Source organism: Littorina saxatilis, linkage group LG6 (genome assembly GCF_037325665.1).
Source record: "Littorina saxatilis isolate snail1 linkage group LG6, US_GU_Lsax_2.0, whole genome shotgun sequence".
In the NCBI taxonomy this organism is placed as follows: domain Eukaryota; kingdom Metazoa; phylum Mollusca; class Gastropoda; order Littorinimorpha; family Littorinidae; genus Littorina; species Littorina saxatilis.
Genome location: NC_090250.1, coordinates 3,292,341 through 3,320,126, shown reverse-complemented (window position 1 = coordinate 3,320,126; position 27,786 = coordinate 3,292,341). Strand labels below are relative to the sequence as shown.

Here is a 27,786-nt window from a genome sequence, read left to right as displayed (position 1 = left end):
TGTTTGTGTTATATGAAAAGTACCATGTCGATAGAGTGGGTCTATAAGTTGAATTTGTTCTGCTCTCTCTCTCCTCTATGTGTCAGTGGGAGGGGGGGGGTGTTTGTGTGTGTGTGTGACGGTGTGTGTGTGTATGATGTGTGTGTCAGTGTGCCACGGTGTGTGTGTGTGTTTGTGTGTGTGTGTGTGTGTGTGTGACTGTGTGTGTGTGTGGTGTACGCCGGGTGGTGTAGGGGTGTGTCACGTGTGTGTGCCGGTGACGGTGTGTGTGTGTGTGTCAGTGTGTGTGTGTGTGTGTGTGTGTGTGTCAGTGTGTGTGTGTGCCGGTGTGTGTGTGTGTGTGTCAGTGTGTGTGCCGGTGTGTGTGTGTATGTGTGTGTGTGTGTCAGTGTATGTGTATGTGTGTGTGTGTGTGACTCTGTGTGTGTGTGTGGGGGGGTGTACGGGTGGTGTAGCGGGGTGTGTCACAGTGTGTGTGTGTCTTTTCACCTTGACTGAACCCCTTTGGAAGCTCTCCTTCACCTACTTACTCCCCTCCATCCAACCCCTCCTCCACTGGCTTTGCTCAAGTTCCTCTGAAACACTGACACACGGCGGTACAAACGTTTTAATACTGACGGACAATTAAACTGACACCAGCCTCACACGACCACGGTACCGACTGGCACGGCAGGCAAACATTGACACACCGGCACACACACTGCACACACACACACACTGACACACACACTGCACAAACACACACACTCACACACACACACACACACACACACACACACACTCACACACATGCCGGCACACACACACTCACACTGACACACACCGTCACACACACACACACCGGCACTGACCGGCACTGACTCACACACACATACACACACACACACACACACACAAATACACACACCCACCCACCCACACACACACACACACAGGCGGCTGTGACACACACACTGACACACCGGCACACACATTCTGTCAACTGAAGGGTGTGTCTGCCGGGGCGGCTGTCTCGAGTCAGTCTAGTCACACGGAGTCAGTCTCTCCCTTGTCATCAAGTTACCCTTCTCAGTACCGACCACACACTCTCTCTCCGTCTGTCTGTCTGTCGACCTCTCTCTCCCTCTCTATTTGTCTGTCTATCTCTCTGTCTCTCTCACACACACACGCACGCACTGCACGCGCGCACACACGCACACCACACACAGACACACACACAAGAAGAAGAAGCCGGCCGGGATGAAAGCGAAAGTCCGGATCAGAGTGACTTCCCCTCTGAAGCTTATGAATATTCAAAGCAAAGCGCCAATTTCAAAGCAGAAGAGTGACTCATTCGGCCTTGAGACAGGTGCGAATCTAGGTGCGCGGAGTACAAACTCCTTGCGATGGCGGAAATCTTCAAATACAACTTCACGGTTATATCGTCAGAAACTTAAAGATGTAAGTATGTGTTGTATTGCTGTTCTCATTTGAGTAAAACGCAGGTTTGAAATGGGCTTTCAAACGGAAGTCACGTCAAAGTCGAACTCGAAGCAGACATCGTTTTCTGGTTCGTTGCTCAGCTGTTTACACACTGTCACCGACAATACGATGACTGTGATCATTGAAGCGTGATGTAATGAGGTAATGAGTGTCACGTTGTACCCCTAGACTGATTAGACAGGTGAACTGTGCCTGGGAAATGTGCATCATTTTAAAAAATCGACTGTTCATGTTGTGATTGTCATTTGTCAATCCCGTGCATTGCCAACATTTTGAATTTGTGGACAAATGAGTAAAAAAAAAAAAAGAGTCAAATTTAAAAATTAAAGGTAAAAAAGATTGCCATAAAAATGTTGAGGCTAAATTCGGTGTACCTGTACTATGTTTTGTCAAAACTTGACTAAGTAAATCACAAAATGTAAAAAAAAAAAAAAAAGACCCTATCGGTATTCAATCAAAGCTCTGACAAACTTCAAAGCATGTGGTATTGGTAGTGGTACAGCTTATCTCGCGCGAGCTGTGAAAAGCCGAGGTTCAAAATTCTTGCGACTTTCGAAGCATAATTAACATTAACCGGGAGCGTGTCTTGCGGATATCTCAAAGGTCTATTAAAATGCTATGCTTAGAATTTCGCGAGAGCTGAATAAACATTTACACTACAGCATACATGTACATTTTGATGAGTTATACATGTTTTTGTTTTATTCCCAGATTATTTAGTCTTGCGCCACATCGCCAAGATGATGAAGGGGGTGGGCGAGAGAGACGGCGATTCGACCATAGTGTCGGGTCAACTTGAATATCGCCTCGACGGCTACGATGCTCAGGCATGTGTCGTTGCGTCACACAGCCCTTCAGTACACGTGTACTACGCGCTTCGATCCCAGCTGGAGCGAAGCAGTGCCACCTGGATGCAGGACTTTGTGTCACTGGGCGGCCTGGACAGTTTGCTTGACTCGCTCTGTCAGATGACCGGTACAGTGGAACCCCCCTTTTATTTTCAGACAGCCAAAAATCTGAGAAAATCAGGTCTTAAAAAGGAGGGAGTCTTAAATGGGGGTACATTTGATTTACAGAGGTTATGATCAGAAAATCTGAAAAAAACAGGTTCTTAAATAAGTTAAAAGGGGGTTCCAGTGTATGACTTTTCTCATCTGCAATTTACTATTTAGCAAGACTTTTATTTTATTCAAAAGGAGGCTTTGTGGGCATAAGCAGTGATATATATATATGTATTATATGTGGGTGTACCTGAAGCTTGAATTTAACAATTTCAAGCAATTTGGTAAGTGATTCACTGATTCAGTGATTGGTTGTTAATCAACTTAAAAGTTAGGCACTGATTTCTTAACAATTTTAGATTTGCTTTGGGAATTGGATTGGTTACAGAAGAACTTTCAGGCAGAGGTTTGGCAGGACTGATTGACTCTGTCTCATTTGTCAGTGTCAGGTGACTGGTATACTTCTCGTTTATAAAATTGTGCACTTACGTAGAGTTACTAATAAGTCTATTGTTGTCCGACTCCGATTAACATGATTGTTGAGTTTGACATACACAGTTTTTTTTAATAAGGTATATCACTGCTTCCAGAACTCTGCTGTGAACAGCAAACAGTAAAATACTAGAATAGCATACATGTACCTATCAATTTAAATAACTTCAGAGTACTTTGAATTTGATGGCAATTTCACAAATTGTAATGCTGTCCATGTTTTGGTTTTTTTTCTCTTCAGGTAAAACATTCACCAGCTTCAGCGATGCCATCCTACAAATAGACTGCATATCGTGCATACGAGCCGTCCTCAACACACATGTGGGGATCAACTATCTGCTGCAGTCTCCTTCCGCCGCCAACAAGCTTGTGATGGGTCAGTATGTCACAGCTGAAATTGCATACTTCTCTTGGTCACCTCGTTTAGTCTTTACAATACTTTCACTCCTTCCTGTATAAACCCTCTTGATCACCATCCCGGATGTGCCTTTTCTTTGCATGCTATTCAGGTGTTGTTGTTTTTTTACTCATGAAACTAGCTGTAGATTTATAGTTATACACATCCTACTGGTCCTCAGGGCCTTTTCTATAGACTCTTAAAGTTACATAGTATTTTTAGTAATGCTAATAGTAAAAGTAAACAAAATGCTTAGGCTGCAATATCGTTTGATCTCTGTACAACTACAAGTACCAATCTGTGTTTTTGCAAATAGCATGTACATAAATATACAGTGTACTGATTAATACTATATTGTGAAATGTGCTTGCCTGCAGTCATAAATTACCGGTGCTGGTTTGAAGTGATGCTATTCTTGCCAGGAGATTGGATCGGGATAACTCTCGCTTACTCCATTACACGTGTCGTATGCATTTAGAGCGCTTACTTCCCTAGTACGGGTATCAGATCTGTAAACAGCGCTCTACCTCATTTTGTTTAATATTAATACTTTTGTACAACTCTTAGGTCTGGAAATCGAAAACACGCTGCCCAAGAAACAGATTGTGGAGATGTCCTCCGCCTTTTGTGCTCACAGCGCCCAGGGGTACCAGCGCATTCTGGAAGGCTTGGATCACCTCAAGGTTTTTATATGTTACAGGGAGACTCCTGCGTCTCCCTTTACAGCAGACTCTGCAGAGTTGTCTGCCGGTGAAGAGCTCGGGCTATTTATAGTATCGACATTTCTGCTATGTCACCGGCTAGACACCTGTCCATTGTAGAGTTGTGTTTGTGATGGGGTCTGGCTGTTGCTGTCTCCTTGTATGCTCTTGGGAAGCTTTGCATACCCATTGCACTTGCAGTTTTTGTAGGGCTAAGAAATTAGCTTTAAAATCTCCACCCTGTTGACTAGCTTTGCCTCCAAGGGTAATTCTGGTGCTTCGGGCACTCCGTCACATATACTTTTGCTTTGTCAGATCTGAAAGATTGTTTTTCATGCAAAGTGATTAAATTTGAATGGTGTGTATGTGTGATAAGCCTCATGCAGCATTGTTTTTGTTTGCTTGTTTATTGTACATATTTTTGTTTAAGAAATGATGTTACCAGTCTGCATTTATTATATTTTATCAACTAGCTAACTCTAGGATTCTACCTTCTTTTTCTTCTTCTTCGGCCTTCGACAGTTGTGTCTGTCACTCATCAGTCAAATCTTAGCAACACGCTGTTTTAGAATCCTGACAGTTGTTTCCGGATAATGTCGAAAGTTAAGTGCTGGGAGCTGTTTATGGAAATAACGCTATTGAAAAGCTATTTATTATTATTATGATGTAGTTTTCAACGCTGTCTGTGTTTGAACAGAGAAAAACGAACCAGTATCACAGATTCAGCATAGTGGTGAACGAACTGAAGTCAGCAGAAACTGTTCCCCACAAGACGGCAGTCATGACGTTCATCAACACCGTCATCAGCTGTAACAAAGATCTGAGCCAGAGGTGCAGGCTACGAAACCAAATGATAGGTACAGTAATAAAAAAAAACTCCCCCTGCCTTACAGAGTTTGCTTCTTCAGATGTTCTGTAAACTTACCTCAATTCTTATTTTTTATCATTTTTTTTTGCTGTCTGAACACCTGTTCCTTGTCCCGGCACTCATTGCTCCATCCATATCTGAATTTCGTTCCGCTGCCAGACTTACCGATTTTACAGACGCTCCAGGAAGGGATGTCAGGTTGATGCTATTTTAAGAGTAAGACTCCCTCCTTTTTAAGACCTGAATTTTCCCCAATTATTAGAGGGGTTTCACTGTAGTAATGATGCAGGGCTAACACCTTTCCGGTTCTCGCCGGAAATCCGGTTTTTGAAAACTTTTAAAACCGGAAAATCCGGTTTCTTAAAGTAAAACTTTGTTCTTTATCCCTACAAGATAATAAAAAAAATTCCTCAGCTTCTGGGGGGCGCCGCCGTGGACCCTGGCCTTTCAGGTTTTTCACTTTTTTGGGGTGTTAGCCCTGATGATGCAATTGCAAAAGTGGATCCCATATTTGCCTGGTGTCATTGATTTGATTAAAAATGTTTGTTTGTTTGTTCGACAGGCTTGACCCTTCTGGACGTCATCAATTTTCTGCAGCGAGAAGAAACCGATGATGACCTTCACATTCAGTTGCAGGTATGTCACTAAAATTGTGTGGAGATTTGCTAATTGCTCTGATGACAATTGACATGTGTGCATTTTTATCTGTCTGTGTTTCTAAAGAAATGTATAGCATTTTGATTTTTTCTCAGTTAAAAGTGAGAAAGTCTCAGGGCTTGGAAACATGAACACACGGATGCAGGAAGAAAAAAGTAAAAGGGTAGTGCCGTACTGTATGGCAGCTCGCTTTCCCCAGGGAGAAAGCAGCCCAGATTTCCATGAGGGTAACCTCACAGGACTCTATGAAATCTTATCCTTATCTTTATCACAACTTTCGTGGCGGTTGTTTTTCAGACGTTCCATGAGAGCAAGCACCAGGATGAGGAGACGCTGCGCGGTAAGAGTGAAGAGGACCTGTCCAGTCCCTCCGAGCTGACCGAGGCGCTGCAAAGTCAGGTGTTTGGAACTGGCCGCATGGTTTCACTGGTCAACATCCTGCAGGACCTGCTGGCCATTGAGCTGCTCGACAAACATGACAAGTGAGTAAAGGAATCAGTGTTGCCTTTTTGAGTCACTTGAGAAAAAGTGACTCTATGTAATCGGTCAGTGTTAGTCTGTCCGGCCGGCCGGCCGTCCGTAGACACCACCTTAACGTTGGACTTTTCTCGGAAACTATCAAAGCGATCGGGCTCATATTTTGTTTAGTCGTGACCTCCAATGACCTCTACACTTTAACGATGGTTTCGTTGACCTTTGACCTTTTTCAAGGTCACAGGTCAGCGTCAAAGGAAAAATTAGACATTTTATATCTTTGACAAAGTTCATCGGATGTGATTGAAACTTTGTAGGATTATTCTTTACATCAAAGTATTTACATCTGTAGCCTTTTACGAACGTTATCAGAAAAACAAGGGAGATAACTAGCCTTTTCTGTTCGGCAACACACAACTTAACGTTGGGCTTTTCTCGGAAACTATAAAAGTGACCGGGCTCAAATTTTATGTGAACGTGACTCATTGTGTTGTGAATAGCAATTTCTTCCTGTCCATCTGATGCCTCATATAATATTCAGAACTGCGAAAGTGACTCGATCGAGCGTTTGCTCTTCTTGTTTTCCCTTTTTTTGTTTTTCTCTTGATCTTTCTTTCTCTCTTTACTACTTTAGTACTTTTATTGTTGTTGGCTGTTTTTGCCTGTGGTCTGATACCATAGACAGTTAAAATCCTGCCGGACCAGCTAGGCTTTGTCCTGCTGGACAAAGATGGCAAGAGATCAACAAAAATGTATTTAAATTTTTTTTGTTTTCAAATTTTGTTCCATTTAGTTCTATTTTTAAGTAGGTTTAACTGTACTACTAGTGTTATAGCAAACAATGGTGAATGGTGTGGTGTGTGCAGAGACAAGCTGTGGGGGGTTGTGGAGCAGCAGGTGCATCACCTGGTTCACTCCACACGGCTCAGCGCCAGGCTCCTGTCCTCTCTCACACCTCGCCAGGTGGACGACTTGCTGCTTGAGGAAACACAGGTGAGTGCACAAGCATGAGAGCTTTTTTTTTCTCAAAATTTGTAATGGACTGTTTATTTGTTATGAGGCTATAGAAATCAAAAACAAATGAGGCACAGTGCTCTTTCAAGACCTGTAAGCCAAGGGAAGTAAGCAATCTAAATGCATTCAGTTTGATTTTCGCCTTTGAGCACACTGTATGCATAACTTGACAAGCCATATTGATTATTTGTTCTCGTACAGGGTGTGGGGCATGTCTGATGTACATGTTAGTATTATGTTAGCCTTCAGCACAATCTGAATGTCTTGCTTCTTTGCAGATCATAATTATAAATATGTTTTTGTGCCAAGAAATATTACTCTTTTTTCTGTCTACCTTTCAGATAACACAGTCGTTAGTGTCTCAGGTTTCAGGATTCACCAGCACAGACAACCACACCAACACCATCTCCACCGTAGACAACAACAACAGCACATACGACAACTTCCTCGAGCAAAACAACAACGCAGTATCCGTCGCGCAAGCAAACAGAGCAAAGACTCCAGAACCAGACCTTTTGGGAGATTTGAACAATCTCAACAATCCCACCCCAACAAGTGTACATGCGCTGAAACCTGATTTGCGACTCTCCTCCAAGCGAGTTGAGTTTGCAGGCTTAAGGCCTTCAGCCAGACCGTCGGATTTTGCTGACCTGAACGTGTACCTGTCCAGACCTTCTCTGCCTCACATGCCTGGCCAGCTGCCCGCTGTGTTGGATCGTGTGACCACCAGACGAGGCTCTCTGGACGGGCGATCGTACCAGAAGGGGTTGAAACAAAGCAGGCTGCGGATGGTGGCTGTGCCGTTTCCGTCGCATCCAATGAGGAACCTGAAGTGGGTGAAGATCCAGGATAGTGTCCTTGGTGAGTGCAGTTTAATCTAACAAGCCTGTAACGGTAAGTTTGCTAAGTAGGTAAAAGTGTGGAGGTAAGTTTTGCTGCTGGTAATAAAGTTACATTCATTGTATTGAAATGTGAGACCACTCTGAGGTGTAACCCTACTAATACAGCTAGGACACCTGATGTCAAGGAACTTGTTCAGCTGGTAACAAAAGGTTAATCTCAAAATGGATACCAGTATATATTCATAACATCCCCTTTATATGTGCTTGCTTTAATGTTGTCCTCAGTTCATTCAGGGGGCTGCTGGGTAATACCGTAAAATCCCTAGCATAAGCCCACCCCCCCTGTGCACAGATTTAGGGCAAAATTGGGGGGTGGGCGTTTGCTAGGGATAGACCCCTTTGCACAAAGTAAGTTTTGTGCTCAACCGTGTAATTGAGTGAATACAAACCCCGAAAGCATGTAAGTTAGGTCGTGTGAGTAGAAGTGAAGGAAAAAAGAAAGAAAAAGGACTTTGAGGCAAAGAAGGCCAACCATGAGAGAGAGAGAGAGAGAGAGAGAGAGAGAGAGAGAGAGAGAGAGAGAGAGAGAGAGAGAGAGAGAGAGAGAGAGAGAGAGAGGAGAGAGAGAGAGAGAGAGAGAGAGAGAGAGAGAGAGAGAGAAGGACTGGCTCTTCTGAAAACAACCCGAGCATAGTCATTCATATAAATTTATAAAGTAAAAAGAAAAATCGCCAGACCTTTGCAAGGACAAACAATAACAACACAATTCCGGGAAAAAGAAACTTGATGAAATGTCGAAATGTCAACACCAATGAAGCCCTTTCTTTCTGTACAGGGAAGAAATTACACGATCGTCTTTGGAAATGAAACGTTAACTGAACTTGGATTTTGTCTTCAAAAGGCCCAATCTTTCTGAGAAAGAAAAACCCACAAACTTTGGAAAAAAAAGAGAAGAGAAACTCGAAAAACATGAACGATGGGTGGGAGTGAGGAGAGAGGACAAAGAATAAGAATAAAGGAAAGAAACACGAAAAGGTAAAGAAGGGGAAAAAGATGACTTTTAGAACAGTCTGCACAAATCCTAGTGAAAGTGAGCCTATAGTCTCTTTGAAAAAAGCAGGGTGGGCGTTTGCTAGGTAGTTACCCCTGTGCACAACTTTTGGCCCAAAGTGGGGGGTGGGCGTTTGCTAGATGGTGGGCTTATGCTAGGGATTTTACGGTAATAACTGAATACTTTGCTTTGTACTTGGTTAAAACACTCATTCTTTACTCAAATGTCATACTTTGGTGGGAAGAGATACAAATAACATATATAATACCCATAGCTGGTATGGAGAAGTGTGGTAGGATTGTAATCAGTGCGCTTGTTGGATTCATACCCAGAGTGGAGTAAGGGGTGCGTGTGGGAGCCCAGAGAGGTGATACCCAGGTTTGAGCCAGACTACAACCGCATTGAGACGCTGTTTGCTGAAACGCACATCTTGAATCTCAATGATGAGGTAGGTGGCTTGTGTCCTCCGTTGTCCTTCACCCCAATGGAACCCTGACGAGGTTTTTTCCTGTATAAACTCAACTCAAATTTATTAATCCATATGGAAATTATGTTGTAACAATACTCATTTCCAATCAAAAGAATAAGAATGCATACTAAAAAAAATGATCACAGTCTCACTAACGCAAACAGTCATCCGTCAAGTCAAGTCTGCCAACATACAACTCACTCACACAACAACAACAGCAACAGCAATACAATTTAACAAAAACCATAATTCCAATAACAAAAAGACGTCCAAGAGTCCACCTCCACATCCACGCACACACCAGGTATACAAAGCACCACATGTCGACTAGAACACCGCACATTTGGACTACGGTAATACAGTTACTAAAAATACATACATTACAGATAACCCAGCAACATAATTCACCTTACCTAGACAACCTGTCTGCAAAAACCACCTTTGGTTGCTCCCTTGGGTGGTCCTTTTAGACAGATTTGACTGTACTCCTAACTAGTTATGACGAGACAGGCACTTGACAGATGACGCTCATGCCTTGAAGTTGGAGGAGCAGGGAGTTGTCAAAGTTTTCAGTAGCTGTCATGTGTGTTGTAGGTGGCACTGCTGGCTGGAGAGACACGGCTGAAGATCAACCTGTTTCTCAATCGGCTGGAAGTGGAACCGGATGAACTAGTGAGGAACCTGATTGACACTGAAGCCAAAGGCCTGACGCTTCCTCTGCTGAAATACCTACACGACATTCTGCCTTGCCATGATGAGGTAGGCGCTCGGCTCAGCTTTATGTAGCAGTGGGCAAATTCCATTGTTTTGACAAAAATTAAGCATTCCATTAACTATCCATCCTTGTTTTGTTTTTTTAAAACGTGATCTTTAGATTGGTAAATGCTGTACGTCTGACTGTGTGAGTGTGTGTGTGATCAGAAAATCTAACCTCCGAGATATTTCCAAATCGTTCCCGAAGGTCCGAGAATAGAAACGCTGGTCGGTACTTTCATCTCTGAACAATCGCCAAAGTACAGCTTTAAATAACTGAAGCCAACTTCGCTCGAAGTTGCTGGAAAAATAGTGAAAAACACATGCTTTTGTTGCCAACCCTGCCTGTCGGTACTTGATCTTGTCGCAACATTCTCAGCTATTATGTAAGAGTGGCGTAGTTTCTTCTCGAAAGTCCCAGGAAAGACGGATTTTTTACTCGCCTCTGGCGACCGTGCGGACGATTTGGCCATCCCTGTTAACTTACCATTTTTGACGTGTTTCATTTCAGATGGTGATGCTAAAGCAGTACAACGGCAGCCTACTGGACATCGGCATGGCCGAACAGTTCCTGCTGCACCTGATGGACATCCCCGACTACCACACGCTCATGCTGGGTCACCTGACCCGACTGCAGTTCTCCGCCAACATCTCTCGCCTGCAGAGGGCGCTCAAGGCCATGGTGACTGCCTGCGTCTTCCTGCTCAATAGTCAGCCGCTGCGGGACCTTCTGCATCTTGTGCTCAGAGTCGGCAACTTCCTCAATCATGTAAGTCCAGTGGAACCCCCCCTTTTCTTAACCTTATCTTATCCGTATCTTATCCTTATCTTATCTTTATCTTATCCTATCTTATATTATCTTATCCTTATGCTTATCCTTATCTGTATCCTTATTCTTATTGCAGGGTCAGTTTAACGGCGACGCCGGCGGCCTGCGCCTGAACAGTCTGAAGCGCTTGAAGGACGTGAGCTGTGTGGAACCGAACCACACCCTGCTGCACCAGCTGGTGGCCGTGGTGGAAGAGTGTGACGACCAAATGCTGCGTCTGCTCAACGACATTCCCAAACTGGATGAGGCAGCCAGGTAAGCATTCTGATAAACAAAGGGAATAAGAATAAGAATAAGAATAAGAATACTTTATTATCTCATAGAGAAATTCAGGCGTGGTACATAACAATAATACAAACAGGACATTTTTTTTACATAAGACATATAGCACTATATAACAGGGCAGGTTATAGACACATACCTTTCTGGCCATTCCTTGCATTGTGCTTACGCATTCAGTCATGAACACATCCATGTCTCACTTACACATCGCACACATGGACATTCTTATACGCTCAACTTACCCATTCACACATGGACATTCGACCACGCTCCACTTACACATTCTTATACGCTCCACTTACACATTCACACATGGGCATTCTTATATGCTCCACTTACACATTCCCACATGGACATTCGACTACGCCCACTTACACAGTCCCACATGGACATCTTTAAAGCACTGCGCTTACATATTCTCGCACACCTACGCGTATAACGGACTATGGCTAAACATCATTGCAAAAAATCATAGCATACAATATATCACAGAAAAAATACGGACGTACATAAAACCAATACATACATGTACATTACTACTGATTGCACTGGCAGAAGAGGGGCTGAGTCGGGTATGTGGATGTGTTTACATGTTGCCAAGGGTGATGGATTTGGGGATGAAGCTGTTTTGCAGCCTGAGTGTCCTAGCTTTGTGCGTGCGAAGTCTACGGCCAGAGGGAAGGAGTTCATAGAGGTGGGCAAGGACATGGGACCTATCTGAAGCTATCCGCCTACTCTTTCTCACCACACGCTTTTCATACAGGGACTCCACACTTGCTTGCTGCCTGCCAATCACCTTGCTACTGACATTCACCATTCGCACTAAGACATTCCTGTTCTTCACACTCAGACCTCCATACCAGGACACAAAACCAAAAGTGATGACAGACTCGATGAAAGAGCGTTAGAAAGTTTGAAGGATAGAAGGGTTCACATTCAACTTCCTAAGTTTCTGAAGGCAGTAGATGCGTGACTGACATTTTTTGTGTATGAGGGTGGTGTTTGCATTGAAGGACAGCTTATCATCGATAACTGTGCCAAGATACTTATATTCAGTAACACGCTCAACAGTCACACCATCAATCATCAGGTCAGGGACAGGGGCAGGGTTTCTTCTAAAGTCTATCAGAAGTTCTTTGGTCTTTGTCACATTTAGGTCTAAAAAGTTGTCTTTACACCAGGCGTTGAAACGTTCTACTTCTGCAAAGTAAGTTGCGTCACTATTGGAGAGATCTTCTAGCGCTGTATCATCTGAATATTTGATAAGAAGGGTGGAGTCAGTGCCACTGCAGTCGTTAGTGTAGAGTGTGAACAACACAGGGGAGATAACTGTACCCTGTGGAGAGCCTATGGAGGTGGACCTAAGGGAAGAGAGAGCTGTCTGAAAGCGGACTGACTGGGTTCTGTTAACGAGAAAGTTGATAATCCACAGGATAAGCCTTGGAGTCACGCTGTAGCGGAGAAGTTTCCGGGCCATGAGGCAGGGTTGGATAGTGTTGAAGGCAGAAGAGAAGTCTATGAAAAGAATGCGTACAAAAGAGCCAAGTAAGTACTCTATAACACATGTTGTATGCATTTAGAGCGCTTACTTGGCTCTTTTGTACGCATTCTTTAAATGCATACGACGTGTTATAGAGTACAAAGTGTGCTTCATTGCAGATAACCTCAAGGATGGGAATTGTACGCTTTTCAATTTCAGCTTATAAATGCCGAGCTTTTGTTCTCAGTCTCATGTCCCTGTATGCCGAACTGCAAGATTGCACAACTTTGAATAACTTAAAAAAAATAAAGAGAGAAATTCTGAGGGTTTGTTGTTGTTTATATATATATATTTTTTTTTTTTAAGTTGTTGGTACTATTGATGGTCTTACAGTTGAAGTTTTCTTGCTATCCGCCTATGTCTACCTCTGCACACACACACATGGGTGTGCATGCTCATATGTGTGTGAGTGTGCACCTGTGTGTGCACTTGCATCGGTCTCGAATAGCAATATCAGCTGAAGAGACGATAAAAACGAACCAACCTGTGTGTGTGTGCCCACACACGTGTCTAATGTTTATCTGTGTGAGTGTGTACCTGTGTGTGTGTGTGTGTGTGTGTGTGTGTGCCAAAACACATGTACATTTAATGTCTGTGTGTGTGTGTTTTTCAGACACTCCCCAGAGGAGATCCGCAATGAGGTGACAGCCCTCAACGCCCAGTTGAAGCAATTTGTTGTGCAGCTCACGTCAGCCCACCCCAACATCACAGATATCTTTCACTCTTTTCTGGAGGTTGGTATTCACGGAAAATATTTGATGAAAAGTGGTTTAAAAGGACTAATGGTGTGTTCGTTTTTTGTCATTAGACAAGTAGTTTACATTTTTGTATGAATAATGCAGTGGAGCCTGTCTACACCCACCAACCAAGGGACGGACTAACAGTGGTCTTTATGGACAGGTGGTCGCTATGGAAAGGGGAATTATAGAAAATAACTTGTCTAGGATCTTTAAGGATCCTTTTAAGTGGTCGTTGTGGGCAGGTGGTTGTTTTGGAGGGGCTTTACGAAATAGAAAGGGGAGTTAAACATGTTTTGAGTGTGTGGAGGTTCGTTGGACTTGGCACATGGTTTACTGTGAGACACAAACTCAAGGCAGGAAGAATTTAACCAGGGATTGCGTGTACTAGAAATTTCCACTGTTCCACAGGCAGAAATCTCAAAATAGAGGAAATGAAATCTCGTAGGGGTCATACGTACATACCAGTTGATAATGTGTTTGAATAGTTTCATCCTGATAACTCTAATGTTATCACTATTTTTTAAAAGCACACCCCTTCCCGTGTAAACAGTTTGGATCACCATTTGAGATCTGGTATGGCTTTTACATAGGAACAGACCAACAGCAGCAAGCAGTCAGGGTGTGGATTTTTGGTTTTCATGGTGAGCGTGTTTTTGCAAGAAGGGGTGTGCCTTTAAACTTGGTTTGGCTGCTTTGCAAAGAAGTGTGACAACTTAATTGAGAGGCGGGATTTGCACTTCAACACAAATATTAGTTTCGAACATGGCTAAGCAGCATGATCACTGTTTAACACATACTATGATTAAGTTCATGGATTTTGATTTGTTGATGATTTTTGCAGAGTGTCAAGAAAGACTTCAGTGAGATGCAACGTTCAATAGCAGAGTTGCGGGAACTGTCCCAAAAGGTTGCGCTGTACGTGTGTGAACCGACCTCGACCTTCAACCTTCAGACCTGCTTGAAGCATTTGGTGACCTTCCTCAAAGACATTCGCAAAGCTCGACATGTACGTTGCTAGAGTTGCCCAGCAAATGTCTGTGTGCGCACACATGTGCATCTGTCTGTCTTGTCTGTCTTTGTCTGTCTGTCTGTCTGTCTGTCTGTCTGTTAGTGCTTCTTGTCTGTTCGTGTTTTCTGTCTGTAAAATGTCTTGATGTCTTCGGGTGGTCTTAAAGTGGAGGTTGCACTGTTTCTGTCTTTTTATGTGTGGAATATGTAGTGGAACCCCCTTAGGCCAAAAAAAAAAAAGGTCTGTTTACGGTAACATAGGGTGAAAAAATAGGGTCGGTAGGTCGGCTTTTTTTTTTTTTCCCATTTTTTTTTCCATTTTTTTTTCCATTTTTTTTTTTCCCCCTCTATATGATGTTTCACAGTTCATTTCTTCTCATCAATCCCTGTTTTTGCCCAACATAACTATAAACAGTACTTTGAGCTTACCTCCCTTCTGTCGTCTGCTGTTTGAGCGCAAACAGCTCTATTTTGGATGCGTTTTTTTTTTTCAGACGATCCAAAAAAAAGATTAGGGTCGGGCCTAAAAACTAGGGTCGGTCGGGTTACCGTAAACAGACCTATTTTTTTTTTTTGGAGCCTTATTAAAACATCCAAAAATCTTACAAAATCAGGTCTTAAACAAGTAGGGAGTCTTAAAAATGGGGGAATCAGAATCTCAAAACTGAAAAGGGGGAGAATCTTAAATCGGGGGTTTTAAAACGGGAGTTCGATTGTATCTGTCTGTTTATGTGTGGAATATATATACATGTATGTATACATTGATTGGTTCTGTGTGCAAGGAAAACTCTTTGTACAAGCGGCAGAGGACACAGGCTCGTCGTCGTAGCGACCAGTTCAAAACCAAACTGAAACACAAACGCCTGGCATTGGAATTTGGAAAGGAAGCACGTAAGTGTTTATGCAAGCACAATGCGTGAAAACAATCCTTGTCCAAACGCAACCAACGCCTACCTTTCTCTGCTTAAATCTGAGCAAGAGAAAATGTTCATCTTATGTATTTAAAAACTTTTTACTTGAACTGTTGCTTTGAGTTATTCTGAATTATTTATTTTTACCGTTATGACTTAAATCTTGCTGATTTTCTGCATATTTCAACTCCACAAGGTTGTTAAAAAGCACACACATTATTTCAGTTTTTTCCCCAGGTTTGTTGAAGTATAAGTTATGACACTTAATTATTTGTAATTTGTAACTTCCCACTGCAGTCGTTTTGCCTCAGATCATGGAACTTTTGGAATTAGTGTCTTTAACTCATTGTCTTCCAGGTACGGATATATCCGTACCCACACATATGGCTCTATCTGACCAGGTACGGATATATATCAGCTCAGACTGTTAGCTTCAGTTGCTTCCTGTAACGTCCATCTAACGCCTGCATTCCAGCGTGTTCATACACAGTTACTACACAGTTACTACTATTCTGAGTGACCTGCTGCAGCACAGCTGGTCTCAGCTAGAAAAAACTTGGTCAACATAGGTGGGGTAGAAAGTGTTAATGTGTTGATTCAAATCTACAAAAAGAGTACCCACGGGCTATGCAGTTTATCATCATTAGGCCGCCACACCCCCAAAACGTTCCTTATTTCTGATTCTCCAACCGACCCTGTTTTTTTCTCTCGACCCTAGACCTTTTTTTCGACCCGTAAAACACTTGTTTTAAAGGGCAAAATTTGGTTTTGCAGACTTTGCAAGGGACATTACTCTTCTCCAACGTTCAGGGGACACAGTTCTTGAGATTTCTGGCAAATAAAAAGCCACATACAACGGTGTAAATAAAAAACAAGTCGCGTAAGGCGAAATTACTACATTTAGTCAAGCTGTGGAACTCACAGAATGAAACTGAACGCCGCTAGTGCAAAAGGCAGTGAAAGTGACGAGCCTGTTTGGCGCGGTAGCGGTTGCGCTGTGCTTCATAGCACGCTTAAACGCTAATCCAGCTACTATCTCACGCACACACAATTTCATTCACACCTACACACACACCTACACATTCACACACGCATTTACACACACACACACACACACGCACGCACCCACACCCACCAATCACACGGTCGCAAAAACCTGTTACATATTTGGTTTTGGGCGTCATCAGACAAGGAGTATTTATTCCACTAACAATTCAACAATAAAAAACTCATACTTAAACAGAATAACAAATACCGATATATGATATGAAGTCGATTATACTCCTCTCCTCCCGCTTCAATCACATCAGCATTCAAAACAAACAAATTAACAAGATTAAAAAAAAAAACCACGGCGACATTACAATTCTAACATACAACTCCTTGTGTATACAAAGCAATTAGAGGGTCCTTCTGACCACATTCTCAAAGCCAGCGCAGCCAACGATCATGATTGATCGTAAAAGGAAGAAAACACTTCAACCATTATATCATAGAGTCCAATGATCATGTGATAACAAAGAACGCACAAATAAAAACGAAATGAAAAGAAACCACAGGGCAAGTACATTAAAAACAAAAGGCATGTACGGAATTTAATACACATGAATAGTAACCACTTGGGGGAAAATTAACACGGCGGAGGAAAAGGGGGATGGGGGTGGGTTTGTTTATTATCGCTGCTGCTCGGTGCTGTGGCTGCTGCCGCCGCTGTGTGTGGTTATCCCTGCACTGACCAATTCCGTTTCCCTCCACGCTACCTGGCATCTTCTCTTTCACACACACACGCTCACACCCACAGGCCACACCCACATTCTTATTGTAACTTACCCCCTCCTTCCCGACCTCCACCCCCCACTCGCTTCCTACGTTTAAACTAGCTTATACCTTGCAGGGATAATCTGCACTTAAACGCTAATCCAGCTACTATCTCACGCACACACAATTTCATTCACACCTACACACACACCTACACATTCACACACGCATTTACACACACACACACACACACACACACGCACCCACACCCACCAATCACACGGTCGCAAAAACCTGTTACATATTTGGTTTTGGGCGTCATCAGACAAGGAGTATTTATTCCACTAACAATTCAACAATAAAAAACTCATACTTAAACAGAATAACAAATACCGATATATGATATGAAGTCGATTATACTCCTCTCCTCCCAAACCTCCCAAAACCTAGGATGACTGAAAGCCTTCATTCTCTCTCTCTCTCTCTCTCTCTCTCTCTCTCTCTCTCTCTCTCTCTCTCTCTCTCTCTCTCTCTCTCTCTCTCAGTCAGTCTCTCTCTCTCTCTCTCTCTCTCTCTCTCTCTCTCTCTCTCTCTCTCTCTCTCCTCTCAAGGTAGTGTTGCTAAGCACTGCACTCTATAATAATCTACAATAGGCTTTGGTAATTGGTCAACATAGGCGAGGTAAGCTGAACTTTTCCAGTCTCCCATCATTTTTATCACCTCCCCCGGCACACCCCGTGACAAAGCCCATGTTGCACCTCCCCTGCGAAAGGAGTGACTGGAGAAATTCCCCTCTTCCCCGGCGACTGCTGATTTCAATCGTTTATCAAAACATTCTCCACTGATGGGGAACGCCGGGGAATGAGCTGGGGCTGGTGTTGTTTGGTGGAATGCCAGACACATGGCTTTCACCGGACAAAGGGGGTGGGGGTGTATAGTTGGCAACATCACCTCAAATTCCCGCTCTTGAAATTGAATAGTCTTTGACCAACACACTTTAATTGTCATCGACCTATCCCCGTTGATGACAAAGGCTGTCCTTGAAAAACGTTTATCGATATGAAATAGATTGGACTTCCTAAAAAGCCCGAAAAACATGACAACACACGCAGCCCAGAAAACACAGTCGTCCCTTTTCCCAAAGTTCACTTTTTTGCGGATTTTCATCAACAGTTCTGGAGTCACTGGTGTTTTCCTGGCAACAGTAAGTTGTTCCTTTTATCCTATCAATACCGCGCAAGGTTGTCTTGAGATGGAAACTGTCTTTTGCTGGGTTTTCTAACCCAGCTTCCAGATGCATGATCCTAATGATGTTCAGGTATTGTTTCACCGAATTTGCTTTAAGGCGTCTCGCAAGATAAGCTGCATATTTCGCAAGGGTCTCTTCCGTTGCTGGCACGGGTGGAATGCACATTTGCCGACAGAAATTGTAATAAGACACTCTATGTGAGCGATAAGTCCGCTTTGTACTCTCAGCAAAAGTGGCCGCTCTGTATTCCGCCACTTCGGCCGTAAGATCATGGTCTAATTGAGCCGCGCCTGCAACATCAAAGAGGTTTTGGTAGACATGTGATCCCCCATGCGGGCCATGCAGTATGTGCGACCATGATGCCACCGACTAAGCAATAAATCGAGAGTTGCTACCTTCCCAGGCTCGTGTAGCCTGGAAATTGTGTCTGGTAACGAATTGAGTAATCCTGGAATGTGAATTGCTCTCAACTCAAAGTTGTAACGTACACTTTGCCAACACACTGCTCTCAGAAGTTGGTTTATATAGGCATTCTTTGAACGACCCCGATTTATGATTGCTTTAGCAACTGAGCTGTCGGTGTGCATCACGACCTTACGATTGGCCCACATGGGCGCCCATGTTTGGACTGCATCCACAATAGCACAAACTTCTTTATAATTTATATGCATATCGGCAACTGCCGGCCAATCGATACTAAAAATACTATATCGCCAATCTCCCTCACAAAAACTTCCTGCCGCTGTACGGCACGCGTCCACATGAACATGTACATCACTACTGTCCCTGTAAAAAATTCTGCCATTGAACATGTACATATATGAAAGCCACCACTTCAAATCCCGACGAAATTCGACTCCAAGTATGGCTTTATGCTTTGCCTGATTTATAATGTCCAAGATTCTCCGGAGAAAAAAGCGCCCTCCCCGGATAACTTGTGCTGCCCAATTTAAAGAGCCTGCAAGGCTCTGCAGTTGTTTCAAGGAAGCCCGTTTCCTCTTCTGAAATTGCTGCAATTTGTTGTGCAGTTTGTCTAACTTTTCTTTATTCAGGGACAGTGTACAATCGACCGTATCGATGTCAACCCCAAGAAAAGTCACATGCTGTGTAGGACCAATAACTTTTTTCCAACTCACGTTTAGACCCAGGGATCGAATCAAGTGTATGAGACACAAAAGTGCCTCATTGCAAGCATCATATGATTCAAATGCCAAGAAAAAATCGTCAATGTAACACAAGATACCTTCATACCCTTTCCTTTTCATCATGCGCGTTATGGCCTGTGAGATTCGACTGAAATGGCTTGGTCCACATTTTGATCCAAATGGTAAACGCGTATCAAAGAGAATGGTTTCCGTGTCATTGCCCTCAAATGTCCAAGCAAGGCCGGCTGCTTTGTAGCAGTCTGGGTGAATTGGTACCGACCTGTATGCTGCTTGCAAATCTACCTTGGCACAAAAATACCCAGGTTTGGCAATTTTGCAGGCATCATCAATCGTTTGATACCTTACTGAATGATGTTCCACATAATCGTTCATCGCTGAACCACACGGTCGGCTACCGTCATGGATCAATCTGACGTCATCTGACCCTTCTTTGGGTATGGCCGCCAGAGGACTGATGATAGCCGGTGGCGCGCTGGCTACAACATAGTGACCTTGGTTAATCTGACTGAGCAACTCTGTTTCTACCCGGCATTTCAATTCTGCGGAAGTTGCAGATTTGTGATTTGGACACCTGGCTTGTTTCACATCACTACTTTCTGACGTAATGCGGAAACCATTTTTAATGCCATTCAGCAGAAAGGTCCTGTCGGGATCCTCAATAAGTTCGTCTTGCCAGTTACTTATTGCTGAAGAAATTGATTGGTAATTACCAAGGAAAGGACAGTTGAAGGGGTCTTGTGCTACAAACGGGGCCTGTTCGAAAGGGTTTGTGAGTTGGACAAAAGCATTTGGTCCTACCTGATCGGTTGGCTGCTCGCTGTCCTAATCTTTGTGGCCTGGCTCTGCCTGATGGTTGACTTGCGCGTGTGGCTTAGAACACACCAGACACACATGCTCGTAATTACACCGAGCTCCAAACGAACACTTCCCGTTGTTGTACTGAAGGCAGATGTCCTTTCCACCAGGGCCTTTTTTCTTGTCACGGTTGTCTGTATGGCGGCTGGTCTTCGTCGCTACGGTGACAGGCTTCTCTTTCAGGAGCGTTGTTGACAGGTGTTGACTGTCGCTGCCCCACCGGAAGGATGCTGCCGCTTGTTGTTGTCGGTACTCGTTGTCGTATACCAACACGCTTGTCCAGGTAAAGCGACAAGCCAGCTCTCCCACCTTAGCTGTATAGGACAGGTAGTCCTTTATTCCTGTGCCATTAAGGCGACCCTCATCCAATAGCCTGGCCATGATCCTGGCGTTGGCGGACATCCACTGCGCTGGTGACACCTCCCGCAGCTTCGTTTTTGTCCCTGTCTTGAGGTACAGGGACGTGCCAGGGATGAGGGCCACCTCTTCCACGTTTTCCGTGGCAGGCAAAAAATCCACGATGATGTGGGCTTTCTCACCTTGTGGCCTTTTTGTTGAAAGGTAGACCTGTGGGTCCAGGTCGACCCTTTCGGAAACCTTGTGTTCTGTATCCTGGAGAACTGATGGCGTCCCCAGCAAATCATGCATCAGCATGCTGGGCGACCGCTCTGCTGATACACCTTGGGGCACAACTGGAGAAGTCACTGACATGGGTCCCCCACCATTTTCTGCCTGCAACAGTCCTACAGCCCTGCGAAGGGCAGAGGCATCTCTTTTTAGAGACAAAGCGTCAATGTCGGTCTCCCGTAATCCCATCATTGACGTCATAGTGACTATCTTCTCCGTTTCGAGAGCCACAACAACGTCCTTGTCAAGTTCGTTGCCTCGAACAAAGGACGGAAAAAAATCCTTGTCACACATGGTTTGTTTATTATCGCTGCTGCTCGGTGCTGTGGCTGCTGCCGCCGCTGTGTGTGGTTATCCCTGCACTGACCAATTCCGTTTCCCTCCACGCTACCTGGCATCTTCTCTTTCACACACACACGCTCACACCCACAGGCCACACCCACATTCTTATTGTAACTTACCCCCTCCTTCCCGACCTCCACCCCCCACTCGCTTCCTACGTTTAAACTAGCTTATACCTTGCAGGGATAATCTGCACTTTACTGTACCTCTCTTCGTTTTAACTTTCTGAGCGTGTTTTTAATCCAAACATATCATATCTATATGTTTTTTGAATCTTGATTGAAAAATGAGGGTGTGACAGTGCCACCTCAACTTTTACAAAAAGCCGGATATGACGTCATCAAAGACATTTATCGAAAAAAAGAAAAACACGTCCGGGGATATCATTCCCAGGAACTCTCATGTCAAATTTCATAAAGATCGGTCCAGTAGTTTAGTCTGAATCGCTCTACACACACACCCACAGACAGACAGACAGACAGACATACACACACACACATACACCACGACCCTCGTCTCGATTCCCCGTCTACGTTAAAACATTTAGTCAAAACTTGACTAAATGTAAAAACTTCATTTAAAAAAAACCGACCCACCGACTTTCATTTTTTTGGCCTTGTCATCGGAAACAAACATTTTTTTGGGGGAATGCCTTGTCGTCCCTTTATCATTATCATCCTCTTTGTACACACAGGTGCCAGTTCGTCCATGACAGAAGACAGAAAGAAAATCATGGAGCGTATCCTCACTGAGCTGCACCACGGCAACTTTAACCCCATCGTTCCGTTGAGCGACCTCTCCACCCCGGAACAAGAAGAACCGCCCTCTCTGCCCGCAGACAGCTGCTTGAAACAGATCACCCCCATACCCCAGGCCAGCCAGAGAAATACGCCGACATCATCGAAAGCTACGACACCGGTTGGGCAGTTAATGCCAGCGAGAAAGAAAGGACCACTGGAGCTGAGTCGAATCAGTCTCATTGGAACGCCCATGATCAACCGACCGTGCAGTGAAATTTTTGACGACGATTTGTTTCATTTCACGCCAAAATATCCAGCAAGGGGCAAAGTCATGACTAGTTCTGGTAAGTTTGTGTGTGGGGGTTTGTGTGTGTGTGTGTGTGTGTGTGTGTGTGTGTGTAGCATTCCGGAGTGGTGTATCAGTATGTTTGTATGTGGTGACGTGTGTGTGTGCGTGTGTGTGTGTGTGTGTGTGTGTGTGTGTGTATGTGTTTGTAGCATTCCAGAGTGGATGTCAGTATGTTTGTATGTGATGACGAGAGCGATTTTGTCTTTGCACCGGTCGCAGATTTAAAACATTTTTTTTTTATAGTTTCGTTGCTCATACATGGATTGGTTCATTCTGATCATCATCGCTCCACGGCTATTGCCAGTTATCTCTCTGACCGGACGCTAAGACATTTTGTGTGTGGGGGTTTGTGTTTGTGTGTGTGTGTGTGTGTGCGTGTGTGTAGCATTCCGGAGTGGTGTATCAGTATGTTTGTATGTGGTGACGTGTGTGTGTGTGTGTGTATGTGTATGTGTTTGTAGCATTCCAGAGTGGATGTCAGTATGTTTGAGTAAAGCCGAGCGGTCTTAGCTTCACATTAACTCTAACTGTCTGTGCCTGTGTCTTAGATGTTATACGTGTTTGAAGGTCATTTGTCAGGATGGCAATCACACGACAGGACAAACAGACGCACAGAATATAAACTCAAGAAGAGGCGGGTGAAGTTCAAAATTGTATTGAATCTTATCAAAACAAATCATGAAAACAACTCAATACAAGGCGTAGGTTCTATTCAGAAAGTATATCTGTACATTGGTTCACTCTATTCCTGTAATTTTCCTACTACTTAAAAATATATTCTAAGTCCTAAAATGGCTGAAAATTTGGGCATGACCCGTAGGTACCCTTAGCAAAAATACGCTACTGGAAAAAAAAATCCTATGTCCTAAAATGGCTGAAAATTTGGGCAGGGGTTCGGGGCCTGAAGAAAAATAAAGTAAAAGAGTAAAGCGACACCACTTTACTCGCCGTGCGGTAACCTGGGACTGCGGAACGTTTTTTGTTAACCCTGTTAGTTCAATCCACAGGGCGGAGTCCGGTATACCATTTAGACACTTAAGCCAGGTTGGTTGCTCAGACCCCGGAGGACAATTTAGAGATGACAACAAATACTTCTCAGTACTCAGGTTGGGATCCTCCCACAACCATTCCCAAAGAAGCAATTAATGCTGTAACTCTAAGTGGGAAGTCCGGTATACCTTTTAGACACAAAGTCAGGTTGGTTGCTCAGACTCCCGCCGAACCTCAAAAACTAACAGCTTATATACCTTTCGTGACTGTCCCTGACGTCACCGCCAAAGAACCAATGAAAACGTCGCTCTGGGACCACAGAGCAAAATGGGGAGGGAGGGGGGAGAGTTTCGAGGCTGCTGTCAGCCTCCATAGAAGCTACAGTTAAAATCCCTCAAAAATACACAAAAACTCCTGTACTAGGAAAACTACATCAAAAACGCTATAAAGAAATACATCAATAAAATGGAAATTCTTCGACGCATCATTTGATACCAAACACTCATTGGTTATCAACACCGTGAACAAAGTGCAAAACCTCAGAGAGAGATAGCGTGGTTATGATAGAACATTTTTTCATGATCTGTACTATTTTTTGGCCTTTACGTGACTAATTTTGCAAAACAAAATTTTTTTTTTAAGAGGTCGGTCCTGGTTTTTTCGGGGTCCAAGAGGTCTCCGCGATATAGCCGAATTCGTGATTTAGTGGACCACGAGTTAGTGGAAGTCTGCTGTATATGGTAGCATCATTGTCAGAAAAAATCGTCTGCTCCAGCGAGCGCCGAAACCAAACGGTTGATTATCACGTGACACTTTTGCCATATTTAGAGTTGTTTGCACAGTAAATACAGCCGCGAAAAATAGCTCGCTTGAAACTGTCTTACATATCAATTCCTTTGTAATTTAAAAATTACACAACACCATGAAAAATCATTATCGACGATCGCGAATCTGCTTATATCCATAACACATTACGAAAAGATCTAAATATGTAAAAAAAATCTATTTCCTCGCCAGACAAGGAAAACCAAGGCATCCTGTCAGGGATAGAATGAGCCGAACTCATTTTGACCTGAGGTCAGGATGGCATTGGTTATGATAAGTAGTAGAGAGGGAGAGAGGGAGAGGGGGGGAGAGAGAGAGCCCCTGTATGTCTACTTAGCGCAAAAGGTACGTGCGTCAGATACAGCACTAGTTAATATAAGATCAAGCAGCTCTCACACCTCATTTCATTTCATTTTTCATTTTCATTTTCATTTTCATTTTCATTACTTTACTGTCCCATCGCTGGGAAATTCGGGTCGCTTCCTCCCAGTGGAAAGCTAGCAGCAACAGAGTCGCGCTACCCAGGTGTCTGCGTGTTTAGGTGTATTCAGCCACCTGCACTTATGGCAGAATGACCAAGGTCTTTTACGTGCCATTGTGATGACACGGGGGTAGGACATGGCTTCCGTCTCTGGGTCTGCACATAAAGTTGACCCGTGTCCGTCCCGGCCCGAATTCGAACCTGCGACCTTTCGATCACAAGTCCAGTGCTCTACCAACTGAGCTACCGGGCCCCCCTGCTGCCAATGAAAGGCGTAACAAGTATCCTTCCGCTCAGCTTTGTTCTTTTCTCAGATGTGTTCTTCAACATCCCTTTCAGGACCTCCACAAATTTCACAAAATCAGATTTTAAAAGGGAGTGAGTCATAAAATGGAGCACAAAGTCTGAGAAAACAAGGTCTGAATAAAATGGAGGTTAATTTCCAGACCTCGTGAGCACAAAGTCTGAGAAAACAAGGTCTGAATAATATGGAGGTTAATTTACAGACCTCGTGAGCACACAGTCTGAGAAAACAAGGTCTGAATAAAATGGAGGTAGTCTTAAATCAGGGGGTCTCAAGAGGAGGGTTTCACTGTACTAATAACACACAAACTTAAAACTGTGTACATTTTTCAGCCAATGACCTGCTGGAAGAGAAACCACCTAAGCAACAAGAAGAAAATACCCAAGAAGAGCACCAGAAACCATTACACGCCGCTGTGGACCTGATGAAACCCACAACCCCCCCTATCGGTCACCACCACCGCAGTCGTAGCGACCTCACCGACTCCATTCTCATCCAGAACAAGTGGCTCAAGTACGAGGAAATTAAACGCAAGGAGAGAAAGAACCTCGAGGGTGAAAACGCTCCCTTGGCTGAACCCGAGAGTAGTCTCACCTTGGCTACGCTGAACCTTGAAGACATGCGGGCGCGCCGTCGAGTTAGTGATCAGATGCAACTGAACACCGGGCCTGTCCTGTTCATGCCGCAGGTAAAGATTGTTTGCATTATGTGTCAGCTGGGGAGTTATCTTGAAAGATAGATCCTACATCTTTCTAAAATGTTTCAGTCAAGGTTGTTGCGTCTGTAGTTAATGTAACAGACACTTGAAAAGACGTTCTAGTTTTCCAGTTTGACACTCAAAAACATGTTTTGCACCCTCCAACCACCTTCACTCTTCCCACTCCCAGTTTAATAATTTCAAGCATATGGCCAGCTTATTGTGCTTTTACAAAATGGGTATTCTTTTTGAGCCTTTGAATTTTGGGCCTTTCTCTTTGGCACCACAGAAGCTAGTACAGCTAGTACAGCTAGTACAGCGAAAATCCTCTTTGAAGGCCGCCAACAAATCTGAGAAAATAGGGGCTTGAAAGAGAGGAAGTCTGTCAATGGGGGTAAATTTACAGACATTGTTAATCAACACAATCTGCGAAAGCAGGGCTTGAAAGAGAGAGAAGTCTTCAATCGAGATGGGCGGGGGATAGTCTTGAATTAATGGGGGGGGGGGGGGGGTCCATAGCGGATACAAGATAATTGCATAAGTATTGATTGAATATTGAATTTTCCCCCCTTTGAATCATGTGACGTCAGAGGTCGACTTAAAACTGATATTTAGGCGTCTAGTCGTGTCTACAAAAGAGTGCATGTTTAAGTGTGTTCTATCGCTAAAATTAAATAGGAATTCTTACTAATAATGGATTGATACCTACATTTTTGGGGTATTTGTGAACATAATATGACCCCCCGCGGGTTAGGGGGAGTCCCATATTGGTTGGGACGAGAAAGAATTTACCCGATGCTCCCCAGCATGTCGTAAGAGGCGACTAACGGATTCTGTTTCTCCTTTTACCCTTGTTAAGTGTTTCTTGTATAGAATATAGTCAATTTTTGTAAAGATTTTAGTCAAGCAGTATGTAAGAAATGTTAAGTCCTTTGTACTGGAAACTTGCATTCTCCCAGTAAGGTAATATATTGTACTACGTTGCAAGCCCCTAGAGCAAATTTTTGATTACCGCTTTTGTGAACAAGAAACAATTGACAAGTGGCTCTATCCCATCTTCCCCCTTCCCCCGTCGCAATATAACCTTCGTGGTTGAAAACGACGTTAAACACCAAATAAAGAAAGAACATAATATGACATTTGACACAGATCTGTACGGCGCGGTTTCGTTGAACAATGGCTGTCTCGATCTGTGTAAAATGTTATATATCTTTGTCAAAAATGCAAATAACGTTTAATATCCCCTTTTAAGATCTTTTGATTGTTTTCACTCTATTTTGACTTGTCCACAGGGCCATAAGGACAGGAAGGGAGACAAGAAGGGCGGCATTGGCAGTTTCTTCAGCAGATTGTCTCGTGCGGTGCTGAAACCTCGCAACGCAACGACAAACGTGGAAATAAACATCCTGCGTCCCTCACAGCTTCCAGAAAAGGGCAAAACCACCAAGGCTTCTTCCGAAGGAGTGGATAAAGAAAACTTTGTCGGAGGGGCTGAAGACCCGAAGCGATCGAGCAAGAGAATGGGTCGCTTTCGTCTGAATAAGCAGCCTGCATAATTCTGGGGGGGTTGCCTAGCCCTGGGGGGGTTGCCTAGCCCTGGGGGGGTTGCCTAGCCCTGGGGGGTTGCCTAGCCCTGGACGCTAAGGAAAACACAGGAGTGAGAGAGTCAGAATAGAGCTGTGAAGTTTTACTTATTTATGTTATTGTTATGCCTTGCTATTTTGCTGCCTTTGAAAAAAATGTGGGAAGTTTTGCTTTTGTGCTTGTTGCGGTGAAGAGATGTTTTGATTTTGTGCTTTTTGCGGTGAAGAGATGTTTTGATTCAAAGCGACCAACTGAGTAACCGGAAGTGCCATGCAAGAACATAAATATTTAATCAAAAGACATTATTG

General features: G+C 43.8%; 1 protein-coding gene across 1 annotated transcript; it reads left to right on the top strand.

The window, feature by feature from the left end:
• Positions 1–2,204: 2,204 nt before the first annotated feature.
• LOC138969600 (inverted formin-2-like) lies at positions 2,205–27,450 on the top strand. Its single transcript, XM_070342456.1, has 18 exons — positions 2,205–2,457; positions 3,217–3,351; positions 3,940–4,055; positions 4,771–4,930; positions 5,504–5,577; positions 5,896–6,080; positions 6,939–7,065; positions 7,428–7,947; positions 9,312–9,427; positions 10,043–10,207; positions 10,713–10,970; positions 11,107–11,285; positions 13,466–13,586; positions 14,434–14,598; positions 15,383–15,491; positions 22,203–22,592; positions 25,530–25,885; positions 27,187–27,450. Exons 1-18 carry the CDS (start codon positions 2,223–2,225, stop codon positions 27,448–27,450), a joined length of 3,675 nt encoding a protein of 1,224 aa, XP_070198557.1. The 5' UTR covers positions 2,205–2,222.
• The last annotated feature ends 336 nt before the right edge of the window (positions 27,451–27,786 follow it).